The 18,507-nt window shown below is 36.8% G+C and overlaps 1 protein-coding gene across 9 annotated transcripts in view; it reads right to left on the bottom strand.

Annotated features, from left to right (window-relative positions):
- IFT25 (intraflagellar transport 25) overlaps window positions 1-18,497 on the bottom strand; it is a 41,766-nt gene extending 23,269 nt beyond the window's left edge. The window contains exons 1-4 of one of the 9 annotated variants that reach the window (XM_053214070.1): window positions 18,408-18,475; window positions 16,111-16,246; window positions 10,502-10,571; window positions 8,835-8,947 (exon numbers count right to left, since the gene is read on the bottom strand). In XM_053214070.1, the coding sequence (XP_053070045.1) occupies window positions 8,835-8,932 (98 nt within the window). In that variant the 5' untranslated portion in view covers window positions 8,933-8,947; window positions 10,502-10,571; window positions 16,111-16,246; window positions 18,408-18,475. Of the gene's footprint in view, window positions 1-8,834; window positions 8,948-10,501; window positions 10,572-11,974; window positions 12,105-16,110; window positions 16,595-18,241; window positions 18,377-18,407 lie in introns of those variants that run through there. The other 8 variants (XM_053214071.1, XM_053214072.1, XM_053214069.1 and 5 more) reach the window with 8 other exon arrangements.
- Window positions 18,498-18,507: the final 10 nt, after the last annotated feature.

Genomic DNA, 18,507 nt, shown 5'->3' on the forward strand with positions numbered 1-18,507 from the left:
AGTCATTTGAGATTTTAATCGACATTGTGCTGAATCGATGGTTATGTTAGGGAGAAATTGCATCTTGATAATATGAAATTTTCCAATCATTAATGTAGTGCATTTTTTTCATCTATTTAGTTATTTAATTTTTCTCAGCAACATTTTATAGTTTTCAGTGTAAATGTTTGCATATCTTATTAAATTTATTCTTAACTCTCTTATATTTTAACTGCTATTGTAAATGGAATTTTTTAAACTTCAGTTTCCAAATGTTTCCTGCTATTATATAGTAATACAGTTGATTTTTATATATTGACCTTGCTAAATTTACTTATTAGCTCTAGTAGGCTTTCTTTGGTAGATTCCTTGTTTTTTGTAGATTCAGATGAAACAATGCAATCTGTGAACAGAGACAATTTTATTCCTTCTAATATTTATGCCTTTTATATCTTTTTTTTCCTTATTGCATGGTTTAAAACCTCCAGGTCAATGCTGAATAGAAATGGTGAGAGCAAACATTCTTGCTCTATTTCTAATCTCAGGGTGAAAGCATTTATTATTTCAGCACTAAGCTGAATGTGTTTAGTAGATGACTTTATCAGACTGGTTAAACTGATTGGTTGCTAAGAATTGTTATCATAAATGAATGTTGGATTTTGTCAAAATCATCTATTGGGATGATCATCTGATTTTTCCCCCTCGTTCTGGCAATGTGGTGAATTACACCCAACCTTGTATTCCTATGATAACGTGGTAAATATGCCAACCTTGCATTCCCAGGATTAATTCCATTTGCTGAATTCAGTTTATAAGGATTTTTGTGTCTATGTTCATAAAGAATATTGTTCTTTAATTTTCCTTTCTTGTTCCTTTCCTCCCTTTCCTTTCCTTGTAATGTTTTTGTCAGATTTTAGTTTCAGGGTTACACTGTTCTCATAAAAAACAATTTGAGAAATGTTTCTTCCTCTATTTTTGAAAGATTTATACTATTTTTTCCTCAAAATACTTGATAGACTTTACGATAGCTACATGGCTATTCAAATACCCTTTTTCATCTTTTGTCATTTTTATAGGTTGAGTTTTTCAAGGAATCTGTCCATTTAAGTCATCAAATTTATTAGCCTAAATTTGTTCTTTTTTAATTAAAAACATTTTTTTTAATGCTTATTTATTTTTGAGAGAGAGAGAGAGAGACAGAGCACAAGTGGGGGAGGGGCAGACAGAGTGGGAGGGACAGAATCCAAAGCAGGCTCCAGGCTCTGAGCCGTTCAGTGCAGAGCCTGATGTGGAGCTCGAACCCATGAACCGTGAGATCATGACCTGAGCCGAAGTTGGATGCTTAACTAACTGAGCCACCTAGGCGCCCCAATGGAAAATATTTTTAAATTGAGGTATAACTGACATCTAACATATTAATTTCAGGCATACAACATAATGATTTAATATCTTCAATTTGTCCTTGATAGTGACTTATTAATCTTTTAGAAACTGTACTGATATTGCTTTTTTTAAAAAATGTTTTTAATGTTTATTTATTTTTGAGAGAGAGAGAGAGAGACAGAGCACAAGCAGGGGAGGGGCAAAGGGAGAGGGAGACACAGAATCTAAAGCAGGCTCCAGGCTCTGAGCTGTCAGCATAGAGCCCAACATGGGGCTTGAACCCATGAACTGTGAGATCATGACCCAAGCCGAAGTTGGATGCTTAACTGACTGAGCCACCCAGGGAACCCAATATTGCTTCTTTCATTGCTGGTACTGGTAATTTATATTTTCTCTATTCTTTCTTGGTCAATCTTACTAGTGGTCTATAACTTTTATTAATCCCTTCAGATAATCAATTTTGGCTTTGTTAATTTTTTCTAATTGTCTACTTTCTATTTCATTGATTTCTGCTCTTTATTATTTATTTTCTTCTACATTCTTTGGGTATACTTTGCTCTTCTTTATCTAGCTTCCTAAGGTGGAAATTTATTTGTTGGTTCTTAAAAATTCTTTATAATAGAAAATATTTATGCTATAAATTTCCCTGGAATCACCCACGTTAGCTGCATCTACAAATGTGAATATATTGTGTTTTCATCATCATTCAGTTAAAAATATTTTCTAATATACCTTGTGATTTCTTCTTTGACCCATGGGTTATTTAGAAATGCCATGCTTAAAATCTAAGTTTCAGAGATATTCTTCCAGATGTCTATTTAAAATTTATTTGTAATTTACTTACATAGTGGTCAGAGAACAAATTCTTTTCTCCAGCTTTATTGCAATATATTCAACATAACAACATTACATAAGTTTAATGTATACAACATGATGATTTGATACGTGTATGTGTTGTAAAATCATGACCACAATAAAGAACACAACCATCATCTCACATGTTTACCATTTTTTGGAAAATATATTCCCTAAGATCTGAATCTTTTGACATTTATTGAGATTTTATGCCCCAGTACATTTTAGTGAATGTTTAATGTATACTTGTTCCCTGTGCCATTGTTGATTATAGTGTTGTATAAATGTCAGTTTAGTCAAGGTGACTGACAATATTGTGCAGATCATTCTATCTTTACTATGCCTTTACTATTTGTATCTTTAGATTTTTCATCTGGCTACTTTACCATTACTGAAAGAAAGTTGTTAAAATCTTCAAGTATGATTATGGATTTGTCTATTTCTCTTTCATCTGTCAGCTTTTGCTTTATAAATTTTGAAGATCTATTATTAGGTCAGTATACATTTAGGATTATTATCTCTTCCTGATGAAAAGATGCTCACACCTTGTAAAATGTCCCCTTTAGCTCTGGTAATTCTCCTCTTTTACATTCTACTTTGTCTAGTATGAATATAGCCAGTTACTTTCCTATGTTTATTGTTTATAGAATGCATCTATTTCATCCTCTTATTTTCAACCTATTTGTGACTTTATACTTAAGGTACATCTCGTGCAGACAGCATATACATGGGTATTGTCCTTTTATCCAGTCTGACAATTTCTGTCATTTAATTAAAATGGCTAGCCCATTGGCATTTAGTGTAATTATTGCTATGGTTGGATTTAAGTCTACCATCTTGCTATTCATTTTCTATTTGCCCTCCCATCTATTTTTTTCTTGTTCTATTTCTCCTTTCTTATTTACTTTTGACCGAATAAAAAACCCTAAAATTCCATTTAATTTTCTATTGGTTTTATATCTCTTTTTTTGGTGTGTGGCTATTCTCAAGGTCATAATAACCTCACGATAGTCAATTTACATTGAACTCCACTTGTGTGCCATTATTTTCATGTATTTTACATTCACATACATAACATTTACTACTATATGTATATAATAAATCCCACAGTACAATGTGTCTTTTTCCCCATTATGTGGCTAGTTGAATTTTTAAAAAAATTAAAAGAAAAAGGATAGTTTTTTACATCCACCCAAATATTTACAATTTCCAATGTACCTAATTTCTTCCTCAGATTTGAATTTCCATTTAGTATTACAACACTTCAACATGCAGAACTTCCTTTAGCATTTCCTGTGATGCAGGGCTACTTGTGATGAATAAAATGTTTCTATTTCGCCCTGAATTTTGAAGGATATATTAGCTAGATACAGAATTCTGAGTTGACAGGGGTTTTCTGTTGTTTCTTTTTTCAGCATTTAAGATTTAAGATTTTGTTCCATTGTCACCTGTGTTCCACTGTTTGTGATGCAAAGTCAGCTGTCACTGGTACTACTGTTCCCTTGTAGTTAATATATTTTTTCCTGCAGCTATTTAAAAAAGATTTTTCTTACTTTTCAGCAGACTGCAGTATGGTCTCTTTGTAATTACCTTGCTTGGGGCTTGCTGAGTTTCTTGGATTTGTCACTTGGCATTTTTTAATAAGACTGGAGAAAATCCAGCTTAAAAGTAGAAAAAACTTGAATATCCATCAGCCTGGTGAGTGGATAAATAAAATGTGCTATATCCATACAATGGAATATTATTTGGCAATAAAAATAAATGAAGCACTGATATGTGCTATAACATGGATGAAACTTGAAACCATGTAAGTGAGGGGCACTTGGGTGGCTCAGTCGGTTAAGCATCCGACTTCGGCTCAGGTCATAATTTCTTATGAGTTCAAGCCCCATGTTCTGAACTGTCAGCGCAGAGCCTGGAGCCTGCTTTGGAATCTGTGACTCCCTCTCTGCTCCTCCCCCGCTCGTGCTCTGTCTCTCTCAAAAAGTAAATAAACGTTAAAAAAATTTTTTTAAGACAAAAAAGAAAACATGTAAGTGAAAGAAGCTAGTCACAAAAGACCATATGTATGATTCCATTTACATTAAATCTCTGAAAGGCAAATCTATAGAGATATAACATAAAGTAGATTATTGAGAGCCTAGGGCTGATGGGGATAGGGGGAATATAAGATGACTGCAATGGGTTGCAATGGAGAGTAATGAAATGCTCTAAAATTGATTATGGAGATAGGTGTATAACTGTGAATATGCTGGAAGCCAATAAATTGTACCTTTTATTTTATTTTATCTATCTATCTATCTATCTATCTATCTATCTATCTACCTATTTATTTATTTATTTATTTATTTAGAGAGAGGAAAAGAGAGAAAGAGCATATGGGGAAGGGGCAGAGAGAAAGGGAAAGAAATCTTAAACAGGCTCCATACCCAGCACAGTCCATGAATTTGAGCCCCACATTGGGTTCTATACCAACAGCTCAGAGCCTAGAGCCTACTTTAGATTCTGTGTCTCCCTCTCTCTCTCTCTCTGCCCCTCCCCCACTTGTACTCTCAAAAATAAAATTAAAACATAAAGAAAATTTATTATTTTTTTAATAATTTTTTAAAATTTAATGTTTATTTATTTTGAGAGACAGAGAGAGAGAGAGAGAGAGATAGTGCAAGCAGGGGAGAGGCAGACAGAAAGGGAGACACAGAATCTGAAGCAGGGTCCAGGCTCTGAGCTGTCAACACAGAGCCTGACGCGGGGCTAGAACTCACGAGCCATAAGATCATGACCTGAGCCGAAGTCAGATGCTCAACCGACTGAGCCACACAGGCGCCCACTCCCAAAATTAAAAAAAAAAACAAAAACATAGGCAGTAATCTCTTGACATCAGCTGTAGAAACATTTTTATAGATATATTCCCTTTGGCAAGAGAAACAAAAGCAAAATTAAACTATTAGGACTAAACCAAATAAAAAGCTTTTGTACAACAAAGGAAACCATCAACAAAACAAAAAGAGAACACACTCAATGGGAGAATATATTTGCAAATGATATATCCAATAAGGGGTTAATACCCAAAATATATAAAGAATTCATACAATTTAACACTAAAAAAACCCAAATAATCCAATTAAAAATAGGCAGAACACATGAACAGATATTTCTACAAAGAAGATATCCAGATGGCCAACAGACCCTCAAAAGATGCTCAACATCACTCATCATCAGGGAAATGCAAATCAAAACCACAATGAGATACTACCTCACACCTGTCAGAATGGTTGAAATCAACAATGCAAGAAGCAAGAGGTGTTGGCAAGGATGTGGACAAAAAGGAACCCTTGTGCACTGTTGGTGGGAATTAAAACCAGTGCCATCATGGTGGAAAACAGTATGGAGGTTGCTCAAAAAACTAAAGATAGAATCACCATAAGATCCAGTAATTCCACTACTGGGTATTTACCCAGAGAAAATGAAAACACTAATTCAAGAAGACAAAAGCACCACTCTGTTTATTGCAGCATTATTTATTAATAGCCAGGATATGGAAGCAACTCAAGTATCCATCCATAGATGAATAGATAAAAAAGATATGGTACATATATACAATGCAATATTACTCAGCCATAAAAAAGAATGAAATCTTGTCATCTGCAACACATGGGTGGAGCTAGAGAGTATAATGCTAAGTGAAATAAGTCAGAGAAAGACAAATACCATATGATTTTACTAATATGTGAATTAAAAAACAAACAAACAAATAAGAAAAGAAACAAACAAAAAAACCAGACTAATATACAGAGAACAAACCGGTAGTTAGTTGCCAGAGGGGAAGTGGATTAGGGGATGGGTTAAAATAGGTGAAGGGGATTAAGGGCAGTGAGTAATGTACAGAATTGTTAAATCACTCTATTTTACACCTGAAATTAATATAGCATATGATTAATATGTTAATAATACTGAAATTTTTAAAATAAATAAATAAATAGATTTTTAAATGGCATATGACTGAATTCTCATAGTTAGGTATAATGAAGTCATAAAAATGGTAGTTTTCTTTTAAATAAGGCTTTATAGCTAACAACTGTTTAACATCTATTATCTCAAGTGATTTTTTTCACAACTCTGAGGTAGTCAGTGTAGGTAGTGTTATCTCCATTTTGCAGATCAGAGAAGTGAGGCTCAAAGATCTACTTTTAGTCCAAGTTAACACATATAGTTCACTCCACCAGGAGTTTTAAAGTTGTTTTTTTTTTTTTTTTTTTTTTTTGAGAGAGAGAGTGTGCATGCATGCAAGTTGGGGAGGGGCAGAGAGACAGAGATAAAGAATCCCAAGCTCTGTGCTGTCAGCACAGAGGGGCTCTATCTCATGACCTGTGAGATCATGACCTGAGCTAAGATCAAGAGTTGGATGCTTAACTGACTGAGCCACTCAGGCACCCCCACCAGGGTTTTAATTGTAAATCTAGTATTCTTCTATATTATGCTGAAAGGACTAATTCTCCATCTCCCTTTTCTCTTCACTCGTTTTTTTCTAGTGCAGAACTTCCTTTCTCCTTTTTCATTGATATATTAAATATCAGAGAGCAAAAAAGAGTCAAAGGCAAGTAGAAATATAATCACTTTCTTTAACTCTGATTCCTGAGGAAATTGAGAGTTGGGAGAACTACCTAATGGGGGCAAATTTATGGCATTGTTTTCCCCAAATAATTCTATGGTTACTTCCATTTAGACAAACCAACCCATGAGCAGAGAATAATTTTTAATATCTACTGTATAAAGTCTAATTGTATTTATTGGAAATGCATATGCATTAAAAGTCTCTGATGTGTTCTGCTTAGTTGTCAGGTCCAGTAACTACTTTCATTCCATATAGTTTTCTGTACTAAGGGTTTTGTCTAATTAAGTATGATGTCCTTAATCATTCATTAATATGGATTGATCTTTGGAAAGATCTCTATTTCTGAAAACAACTTAAGGTGAATCTTTTTATGTCTGTGTATCCTCACAGCAGTCCCCACATTAATTTCTCTACTCCAAGGCAGAGTGGGACAAATAACTATTACCTGAATTTTAGGAAGTAAAAGACGAAGGATTAAGAGGCACAGGCAAAAAAGAGATATTGAGTTTCGGATTCAAACCTAAAGTTTGACTTATGATAGTATGGTACAAAGAACCCCAAACTAGGAGTTAAAAGACATGAGTGTTAATCTTGATTCCACCCCTTGGTTATCTGTGTAATTCTGAATAAGTCATCTTTACCTCTGATTATCCTTTTCCTCATCTTTACAATGGATTGAAAATACATTTGTAAAATATCTTGCCTCTTATTTCCCAAGCTTATGGTGAGGGTCAAATGACATAACATCTATGAAACTATAAAGCCCTATGCAAATATAAAGTAATACATGCATATGTGTGTGTGTGTGTGTGTGTGCGTGTGTGTGTGTCCTCAGCTACTTTCCAATATAATTTGAGTTTGATATTTGATGGTCAAATTCAAGCTACTCAACAATTATTTTAAGTAAGTCACAGTATCTGAGTAAGTCATAGTCTCTAACTTGTAGGAATTCATAGTTAAGAGAGGACACAAATATTAAAAATAAATAATCATATAATAAAGGAATAAGGTAATAGAGGTATATAGCAAATTCTTTTACAGACCAACACAAAGGTAAATTAATCTTACATGAGGGCAAAGGGACAGATGTCAGACAGGAGATAACAACTAGGCTTAAAGGAAGAGGTTGAGTTGCTAGAATTTTATCTAGGTACATGGGGTTCACAATAACACACACACAAAAAAACCACAAGATCTGTGTTATAACTGGCTCTGCCTTCAATAATTAAAACTAGTACTTGAACTCTTTAGACTTCTCTTACCACAAGTCTAAAATAAAACGTTTACCTAAGATAAATTCCTAAGTCTTTCTAGCTCTAAAATTATATGATTCTATGAGTCAAACTCTGGCCATTGTACAGATATCAAGAAAGAGAATTCAAGAAAGTAATAAAATGGTCACAACTATTAAAAAAGGACATTTCCCACTAACTACTTTTTCTTGGAATTCAAAAGCCTGAGAATGATATTTATCTCTACCTAGAATAAGCTCTAACACAGTGAAGAGAGGAAATTGGAATGATAACAAGAAGCTGAGAAGCAAACAATGCATGTGGATAGCAGGAAGTTAAGCATTCAGTTTAGCAAAGATGTTGCTTAGACCACTAAGGACATAGGCAGTAAATGAGAAGTTACAATGTTTTTATTCCTATAAACTAAAAAAAAACTTGGAATAAAATCATAACCAGATATTAAAATGTACTCTTTCATAAAATGAAGTAGTTATTTGTTTGAAGTTTTGCCTTGTTAAACAGCTTCATAAAAAACTATTTGTATAAAAGGTCTGTTTAAGAATTATAAAGAAAGGATCAGAAACCTAAATATACACAACTGAATTGGTTTCAGGAATGGTATCAAAAGTGAATATTGTCAAGTAATATACCTCACCAAACATTTATTAAACTATGTTTAAAAGTTCTGGTTGTTGCAAAGCATAGTCCCAGTACTCAAGGGGTTCACTGACCTACTATCAAGACTTTAAGGAAGAAAAAATAGTAACTCTTACCCATCAATCATATTTTCAGGAGGGTGTTTTTCATCACTTGATGTAGCTAAAATCACTTCCGCCCCCTCAGAGCTCAAACACAGGTCAATTTTTTTCATCTTAAAGCGTTTAATCTGCAAACGAAACAATAATAAAAATAGTAAATTCTTGATTCTCTGAACTTGATCTGAGAAAAGGAAGACAGAGAAAGCCTGTTGCCTAGCACACAGCTTAACAACCAAGCTATTCAACAAGTGAAAGGGACTCTAACGTTTATTTACATAAGTAAACTTCTAACCTCTCCCAGCAGTAATCTGTAAGAAAATGATTATTTCTACTACTCTAACTCCACAAAACAAGACTGACTACTCTGACATCATTTCTCTGATTCTAAAATTAAAAGTCCTCAATAATGATATAGAACCAATTAACAAGCTAAAGTGGCATGAATGGGTAAATTTTTAAATATTTTATTCTCAAATTAGTTAACATACAGTGTGGTCTTGGCTTCAGGAGTAGAATCCAGTGATTCATACTTATATGGAACACCCAATCTCGTCCCAACAAGTGCCCTCCTTAATGCCCATCACCCATTTTCCCCATCCCCATCTACCCTCAGTTTGTTCTCTGTATTAAGGGTTTCTTCTGGTTTGCCTCCCTCTCTGTTTTTATCTTATTTTTCCTACCCTTCCCTTATGATCATCTGTCAAGTTTCTCAAATTCCACATGAGTGAAATCATGTGATACCTGTCTTTCTTCAACTGACTTATTTTACTCAGCATAATACCCTCCAGTTCTATCCATGTTGTTGCAAATGCCAAGATTTCATTCTTTTTCACTGAATTACTGAGTAAATTTAGAAAATTATTTATATTGTTATATTTCTGAAATTTATTTTTTTAATTTTTTAAGTTTATTTATTTATTTTGAGATAGAGACAGAGAGAGTGAGTGGGGGAGGGGCAGAGAGAGAGACAGAGAGACAGAGAGAGAATCCCAAGCAGGCTCCGCACTGTGCGGAGCCTGACATGAGGCTCAAACCCATGAACCATGAGATCATGACCTGAGCTGAAACCAAGACACTTAACCAGCTGAGCCACCCACCTGGTGCCCCATATTTCTGAAATTAAAAAAAATCTGGAACATGGGGCGCCTGGGTGTCTCAGTCAGTTAAGCATCCGACTTCGGCTCAGGACATGAGTGTGCGGTTTGTGAGTTCCAGCCTCGCATCAGGCTCTGTGCTGACAGCTCAGAGCCTGGAGCCTGCTTCAGATTCTGTGTCTCCCCCTCTTTCGGACCCCCCATGTTCATACTCTGTCTCTCAATAATAAATAAAAATGTTAAAAACATTTTTAAAAAAAAAATCTGGAACATAAAAGCAGATGTTTTTGTGACTGTTTACCCATACATTTATCAACTGAAAATAGCAAACTACATTATTCACAACTTAAAAGGTATCTTACCATCATTATTTTTTTGATGCAGAATATAAAATAAGAGAGAAGACAAGCTTTTGCTTATTTTTAAATTTTACATCAGTCACTTGGGTCATGGGTTTCAAGACATTTCTATTGTATGGTAATATTTTAAGTTTAATAGAAGTATCCTGAAAAAATATCATTGAGCTCTACTATGGATCCTGGTAGATAAGACAGAAGATGAGACAAGATTCTATCAGATCTCACTCACCTTTCTCCTTGATCTGGTCGTGACAGGGCACAAATCAATATGTAGATGCAAAGTGACTATGAAGCTGAATCTATAAAGAATTAAAAGACAAAGAGTGTTTGGAAAAAGGAGAAAAGCTTCCAATACCCTTCATACTCCGGCCTCAGTCTGATTTTTTTAAAAAGTGAAACTGTTTCAAATAAACAATCAACAAATTACAGAGAATATCACATATGTTAAATAACTATGTACCCACTGTCCAGATTTAATAAATATTAAAATTTTTGCCCATTTCTTTCCTTGCCCAAAGGTAACAGCTATTCTCAAGTTGATAAATACGCCTACTTACTATGTTTTTATACTTTTACCATATATGTATCCATAAATGACATGCACTGTTCTTTTAAAACTTAAATGCTTTCTCTCTCTCTCTCTCTCTCTCTCTCTCTCTCTATATATATATCCATATGCTATCTGCTTTTTTCATTCAAGTTTTTAATCGTGTTGATATATATATAAATCTACTTTATTCACTTCAACTGCTGTCAGGTCTTTCTCTATTTCTCTAATGATGAATATTTGGGTAAGTTTCCAATTTTTTGCTATTATTATAAACAAATTTGAAATGAGTATCTTTGTGTATGTATCCTTAGCACATGTGGGAGAAAGTCTTTATGATAAAAGTCTCTTTACAGAAGTAAAATGGCAGAAACTTAGAATCAGCGTATCTTCAAGTCAGTAACTGATAACTAGATGTCTAAATTTTAACAATTTACACTACCATCAACAATGTATGAGAGTTTCTGCTTCCTCATATTCTCACCAATTTGGTATTGTTAGATATTTTGGCTTTACCCAATCTCATCGGTGTGAAATGATATTTCAATAAGGTTATAATTCATATTTGTATAATTATTAGTGAGGTTGAATACTGTTTCATATGATCATGAGCCGTTTAGGCCTCCTTCCGTTATTTGCTCTTCCTTATCCTTTGTTCATTTTTCTATTGTGTTGCTTTTTAAAACTTTTGTCGTCCTTTGCTCTTTGATTTATGGGGATTTTTAAAATAAAATATTCTGGATACAAATCCTTTGTTATATTTGTTGCAAATATCTTCTACTCTGCAGCTTGATTTTTCTTTTTAACTGTGTGTGTGTGTGTGTGTGTGTGTGTGTACGAGTTTTCCCACCCCTACTTTTTATTGCTTAACTATAACATATAAACAGAAGAGAACACAAATCAGAAGTATGTAGAGCAATAAATTTTCACAAAGTTAACACACCCAGGTAACCAACACCCAGGTAAATAAATAGAATATTATCAGCACTTCAGAAGCCCTTTGCATGCCCCCTCCCAATCACTACCCTTCCCACCTTTCCAAGGTTAAGTATGGTCCTTATTTCTTACATTAATTTTGACTGAGATTCATATACATAGACTCATACAGTTTGTACTCATTTGTATCCGGCTTCTTTCATCATTTTTGACACTTACCCATATCACTGTGTCATAGACTTGAAGTGCAACTAAGTAAAGATGCAATCCAGCCCCAACCCAGCTCAACCTCTAATAAAATCAAAGAAATCGTCCCCCAAGTGGAGCTTCACAGGAAGTTGGGTATGAACTGAAAAGCAAAGAAAGATTTCTGTGACCTTGGGTACTTAGATCCCAAAGCCCTGATGGAGGGGACTGATCTGAATTTAGAGGCAAACTGAATATCTGAAATTAGAGGTAAACTGAACTATTTATTTTTATTTTTTTTAAGTTTATTTCTTTATTTTGAGAGAGACAGAGGCAGTGTAAGCAAGGGAGCAGAGAGAGGGAGGGAGGGAGGGAGAGAGAGAGAGACAGAGAGAGAGAGAATCCCAAGCAGGCTCCACACTATCAGCACAGAGCCCAATGTGGGGCCTGAACTCATGAAATTGCGAGATCATGACCTGAGCCGAAACCGAGAGTCAGACGTTTAACCAACTGAGCTGCCAAGGCACCCCTGTAAACTGAAACTATTTAAATAAAACTATAACTCAGTCCAATCCTGAGGTGGACTAAAGTGATCTGCCCCTTATCCTGGCTGCTGGGCAAAGAAAATTGTCTCTCTGGGAAAAAGCATTATCTACTTCAGGATCTATTGTTCTTTTAAACACAACATCCAATATACAAAATCACTTCAGCGGATCTATAGATGACCCAAGTGCTGGAATTACCTAAGATAGCTATTATAAATCAGTTAGATAATTTAGTGAAAAGATGGACAAGGGAATTTTAGCAGAGAAATGGAAACTAAAGAAAAACAAAATGAAAATTCCAGAACTGAAAAGCATAGTAACTCAAATAAAGAATTTATTAGATAGGCTTAGCAACAGATTGGATCCAACATAATAATGGGTCAGTGGACTTAAAGATAGGTCAACAGAAATGATCCAAAATGAAATACAGAGAAAAAATGAAATACAACAGAGCATCAGATACTTGTGAGACATTATCAAACTATTCTGAAATACATGCAATTGGAGTCCCAGAAGGAGAGGAAAAACAATACTATAGAAGGAAAATCTGAGGAGATGTGGCTGAAAATTTTCCAAAATCTATGAAAGGCATAAACCGAAGATCCAAGAAGCTCTTGAATCCTAAGTTGGATAAACACAACAAAGAAAACCCCACCTAGAGGCATCTTTATTGCTGAAAATTAAAGAAAAGATAAAAAATTAATAGCAGCTAAAGCAAAAAAAAAAAAAAAACATTACATTTGGGAGAACAAGAATAAAAACTCACTTCTCATCAGAAACAATAGAGACCAAATGACAATGAAATGACATCTTTAAAGTGCTAACAGACAAAATATAGAATTCTATATCCACCAAAAACATCCTTCAAAAGTGAAGGCAAAATAAAGGCATTTTTAGGCAAACAAAAGCTGAAAGAATTTGTTACCAGTAGACCCACACTACAAAAAATATTAAAGGAAGTGCTGTGGGCCAAAGGGAAAGGATTTCAGGTTGAATCCTGGATGAGTGGGAAGGAAGAGCATTGGAAATAGTACATATATTACTAACTTAAAAGACTATTTAAAATTTTTCTTTACCGGGCTAGTATCCAAAATCTATAAAGAACTCCCCAAACTCCACACCCGAAAAACAAATAATCCAGTGAAGAAATGGGCAGAAAACATGAATAGACACTTCTCTAAAGAAGACATCCAGATGGCCAACAGGCACATGGAAAGATGCTCAACATCACTCCTCATCAGGGAAAAACAAATCAAAACCACACTGAGATATCACCTCACGCCAGTCAGAGTGGCTAAAATGAACAAATCAGACTACAGATGCTGGCGAGGATGTGGAGAAACGGGAACCCTCTTGCACTGTTGGTGGGAATGCAAACTGGTGCAGCTGCTCTGGAAAACAGTGTGGAGGTTCCTCAAAAAATTAAAAATAGATCTACCCTATGACCCAGCAATAGCACTGCTAGGAATTTACCCAAGGGATACAGGAATGCTGATGCATAGGGACACTTGTACCCCAATGTTTACAGCAGCACTTTCAACAATAGCCAAATTATGGAAAGAGCCTAAATGTCCATCAACTGATGAATGGATAAAGAAGTTGTGGTTTATATATACAATGGAATACTACTTGGCAATGACCAAGAGTGAAATACGGCCTTTTGTAGCAACGTGGATGGAACTGGAAAGTGTTATGCTAAGTGAAATATGTCAGCAATCTATATAAGACAGAGCTTATTTGATCCTGTAAGCCTGCTAAAATCTCTCTAGGCACATTTTTTGTTTTTACTATTTCAAATTCAATTGTTCGCTTCAGGTTTTCCACACTGCCTTGAATCAATTCTGAAATCTCAATTTTGAAAAATACTATCTATTTCTTGTTTTTATATTTATTGGCATAAAGTTCATTTTTATTGTAATTTAAAAATCTAGTATTATAGAGTTGAAAGCCATGGTGAGATTGGTCAAGAAAAAAGGGATATGTTCTGACATTTTCTACTTGTGCCTCTTTTTTTGGCTTTTTTCTTGCATTTAATACTATCGATACCAGAGAACTAGTGTTAGATGCTGTTAGTACTTAGTTTGAAGAAAGATGATAAATTCCTAGAAATACAGATCAATGAATTTGGGTGTTAATTTTCAACAAAATTCTAAAATTAACAAATTTCAGTATTAAAACGATAACCTTGAAAACATAAATAAGAGAGTAGTACAATAGGAAGGAGCAATAACATTAGTTCACAAAGATTATAACAAACATTTCTTGTTTTTTTGATAGAGTCACTACCAATTAGGGACATGTTCTGAACATTTCAACAAAACTTCAGACAAAGCCTCTCAAGATACACATGGACCAGATGGAGAAATGTCGGCTGGGTGACAGGCAGTACTTTAGGTAGATATTTATATAACTCTTTGAGTGGCTATGCTCAAAGAATGATGATTAACGGAACAGAATGAACTATGAAAGACCTGTGTCTTTATGCCATTCAACATTTTTATTAATTAAAGATGGAAAAAGTATGCTTATCAATTTTGCGGATGATACAAAGCTGGAATGTCAACTAATATGCTGGATGACAAAATTAGCACACAAAAAGATCTGAGCAAGGCAGAAAGATGGGGTATGATGAATAATATATTTAATAAGGATAACAATAAACGCCCATACTCAGACTTAAAAAATCAATCACACAAGGATTGGGTCTAGATTGGGGTTGGCAAACTACTGCCTCTGAGCCAAATCTAGCCTGCCATCTGCTTTTGTATGGCCTATCAGCTGAGAATGTTTTTTATTTTAAGTTACTTTTTAAAATTAAAATAATATCTTGTGATACATGAAAATTATATGAAACCCATACTTCAGGATCCATGAATAGTTTTATTTGAACATGGTCATAGTCATCCATGTATACACTGTCTGTGGCTACTTTTGTGTTACAGTGACTGTCATAGAGATCCAAAGGCTCATAAAGGTGAAAATAATTATTATCTAGCCCTTTACAGAAGAAGTTTGCTGACCACTGATCTAGGTATGTATAGGTTTGGTTCACTACAAAGTCACAGTATAGGGCAAGAGTGTACATATCCACCCCCCAAAGGTAGAGGAGTACTATCTTAGATTATAGCAGTAGAGGTAAGGAGGAACCATATCCACCAAAATTTGTGAATACTAAGGACCAGGCATTGTGCTTGCTAGTAATGCAAAGATGACTACAACCTAAGACAAAGATGGTACTAAGACTTGGTTCTTGCCTTCAAGCTCAGAGTCAAGGAAGATGGACAAACAGGCAACAAGTATTATACTATGTTATGTGTAATAATGTGATCTACATCCAGAATCGTGTTCAGTTCTGGGTAGTACATTTTAAGTAGGACATTGTCAGACTTCATCTTGTCAGTGGAAAACAAAAAGTTCCTGATGATCTATGAATTATCACATGGAGAAAGTTGAAAGAATTAGGAGCTCAAATGTTTCAAAAGAGAAAAATGCGATTAATATCACAAGTGTTCAAAAACGAAAAAAGGATTAGAATTTTTCTTTTACAACTCCAAGAGGGAGAACTGGACTCAACAAATACAAATTTTAAACAGGAAGAAAGACATCACAGATAAAAGAACTTACTGGCAAAGTAAAGGTTTTAAGTCTTTTCCATCCTTGAAAGTGTCCCAGACAAGTAGATAATTTATGGAGGAAACTAAAGAAAGGATTCCTGCATTAGTGGTTCTTTTAGACTGGATCACGTTCTGGGAAAGACAGACTGAGAACAGATAATGAAGGATCTTAAAAGCCAGGTTAAAGTCAATGGGCTCTATCCTATGGTTCTCAATAGGACTGGGGGTAATTTTGTCCCCCAGGAACATATGACAATTTTTTTCCTTTTTTTTTTTTTTTTTTTTTTTTTTGAGAGAGAACACACTCATGCCAGAGCAGGGGAGGGTCAGAGAATCTTAGGTAGGCTTCAAACCCAGTGCAGAGCCCTGTGGGGCTTGATGTCATGACGTGAAATCATGACCTGAGCTGAAATCAAAAGTCAAGTTGCCTTAACCGACTGAGCCACCCAGGTGCCCCAACAATTTTTAAAGAGTTTTGCTGTCATAACTTGGTGTGTGTGTGTGTGTGCGTGTGTGTGTGTGTGTGTGTGCGTGCGTGCGCTACTATGGGCACCTAGTGGGCATTTTGTGATGCTTCTAAATATCCCACCATGCACAGGACAGTCCCCCACAACAAATAATTATCTAGCCCAAAATGTGAATAGTAAAGAAGTGGAAAAACCTTATGGTAATATATTTGGGGGTGGAAATGTGGGAGTTGGAGACTTAAGCAGAGAATATGCTTTTAAAAAGTTACGTTTTAGGGAAAACTAGCATTGATGTGTAGTATATGAATAAGGAAAGGATATACGCTAAACGTTGATTTCTTGCCTCACATTATCATCTAAGTTGTCTGAGGGAAGCCAACATGTACTTTAACACAAAACTCACTTCATACCTCCTTATGTCCGTCAATATCCTTCCCATTTCCTGTGTTGGATGTAATTATTTAATGGCAGAAGTTGAGTTCTCTTTAAGGTTCCTTTGTTGTGGTTAATAAGAAAGAGGCAAACTAGCCCCAAAGAAACCCACCAGACAACTCCATAGATATGTTGCTTCCACAATTACAAGATGCAGGTTTGCGATGTAGTCTAAACCCCACCCTGGGATACCTTACTCTAAATCAGGTATTCCCTTAGGGCCTCAGTTTACTAAAGGGGGTGCACTCTGAGGTACCATCCTCTGCACCTTTTAAGGTCCCTGACCCTGGACTTCCCTGATGTCTTATCCTGTACTCTAAACCCAGGGCGACTTAGCCACCCTTTAATCTCCAGTTCACATGACATTTCTGGTCCCTTTCTGAAAACCTAGAGGAGTCAATTTCGCAGTATCCCTGACTTGGTACTCCCAGGGGCCAACGCCTTCGGCTTGGTATCCCTAGAAAGGCAAACCAGCTGACACTACCTCCTCGCTTCCAACCCAAACCCTTCTCGGTTCAAGGCCATTTCAGGACCTCCGAGGGTCCTAAACACTCAGACTTGATCGCCCCACTCCAAATTGTATAAAATGTATTAAATGAACCCACATCGTGAGTCATAATATATGGCTTATGTACCAGTTGAGAGGTTATTTTGGTAGACTTATTAATTTCGATTTGCAATTGTTTTTCCCTTTTGAGAGTGAAAACATCATTTCAGGGCTCAAAAAAGTTCGTGGAATGCCACTGGCGTCTGCGTCAGACTTCCCCCATCCATGTCCCCACTCGGACCGCCTCTCAGCGCCCCCCCGCCTTCCACCTCCTCGCCGCGCGTCTCCTCGCAATCCTCCCCACTCTCGCTCGCCTCTCCACCAGCTCCCCGCTCTGTCCGCCTCCGTCCAGCCAGGATCCCACCCACCCAGGTGCCGGCCCAACCATCCCCACCGCCCCGCCGCCCCGCTGCCCCGCTCGCCTGCGCTCCAGTTAGCTCCAGGCGGGCGGATAGTCCAGGCTCCGGAACCTCCTTTCCGTCCCGCCCCGCCCCGCCCCGCCGCGCCGCAGCGCGCCCCGGCCCCTAGCCCCGCCCCCTACTCCAAGCCTCCAAAGAGTTCCCGGGAGCGCGCACTTCTCTACTCGAGCTCTTCGCTCCATCCCACCCACAGGCCCCGCCCCGCGAAATCCGTCCCGGTTCTCAGCCGCGCTCTCGGGGCGCGCTCCCATCTCGACTCCGGGTTCTTTGCCCCACCTCTCCTGCAGGCCCCGCCTCCGAGTTCTCCTTAACTTCGCGGCTAAACTACGCAGCCCCACCCTAGGGCCTTTCCTCAAAGCAGCGGCCGAGCCCGCGCCGCCTACCCTCCCCCATCTCATATTAATCCCAGGGGCTTTGTAGGACCCAGGGGACCCGCCCTTACGCGAACACGCATGCGCAATCTCCACCTTTCCCGGATCCGAGCCCTCCGCCCTCAGGTCTCCAGCCCGGGGCCCGGCCCCGCCTCCAGCCCGGCCCCGCCC

Source organism: Acinonyx jubatus, chromosome C1, assembly GCF_027475565.1.
Source record: "Acinonyx jubatus isolate Ajub_Pintada_27869175 chromosome C1, VMU_Ajub_asm_v1.0, whole genome shotgun sequence".
NCBI lineage: Eukaryota > Metazoa > Chordata > Mammalia > Carnivora > Felidae > Acinonyx > Acinonyx jubatus.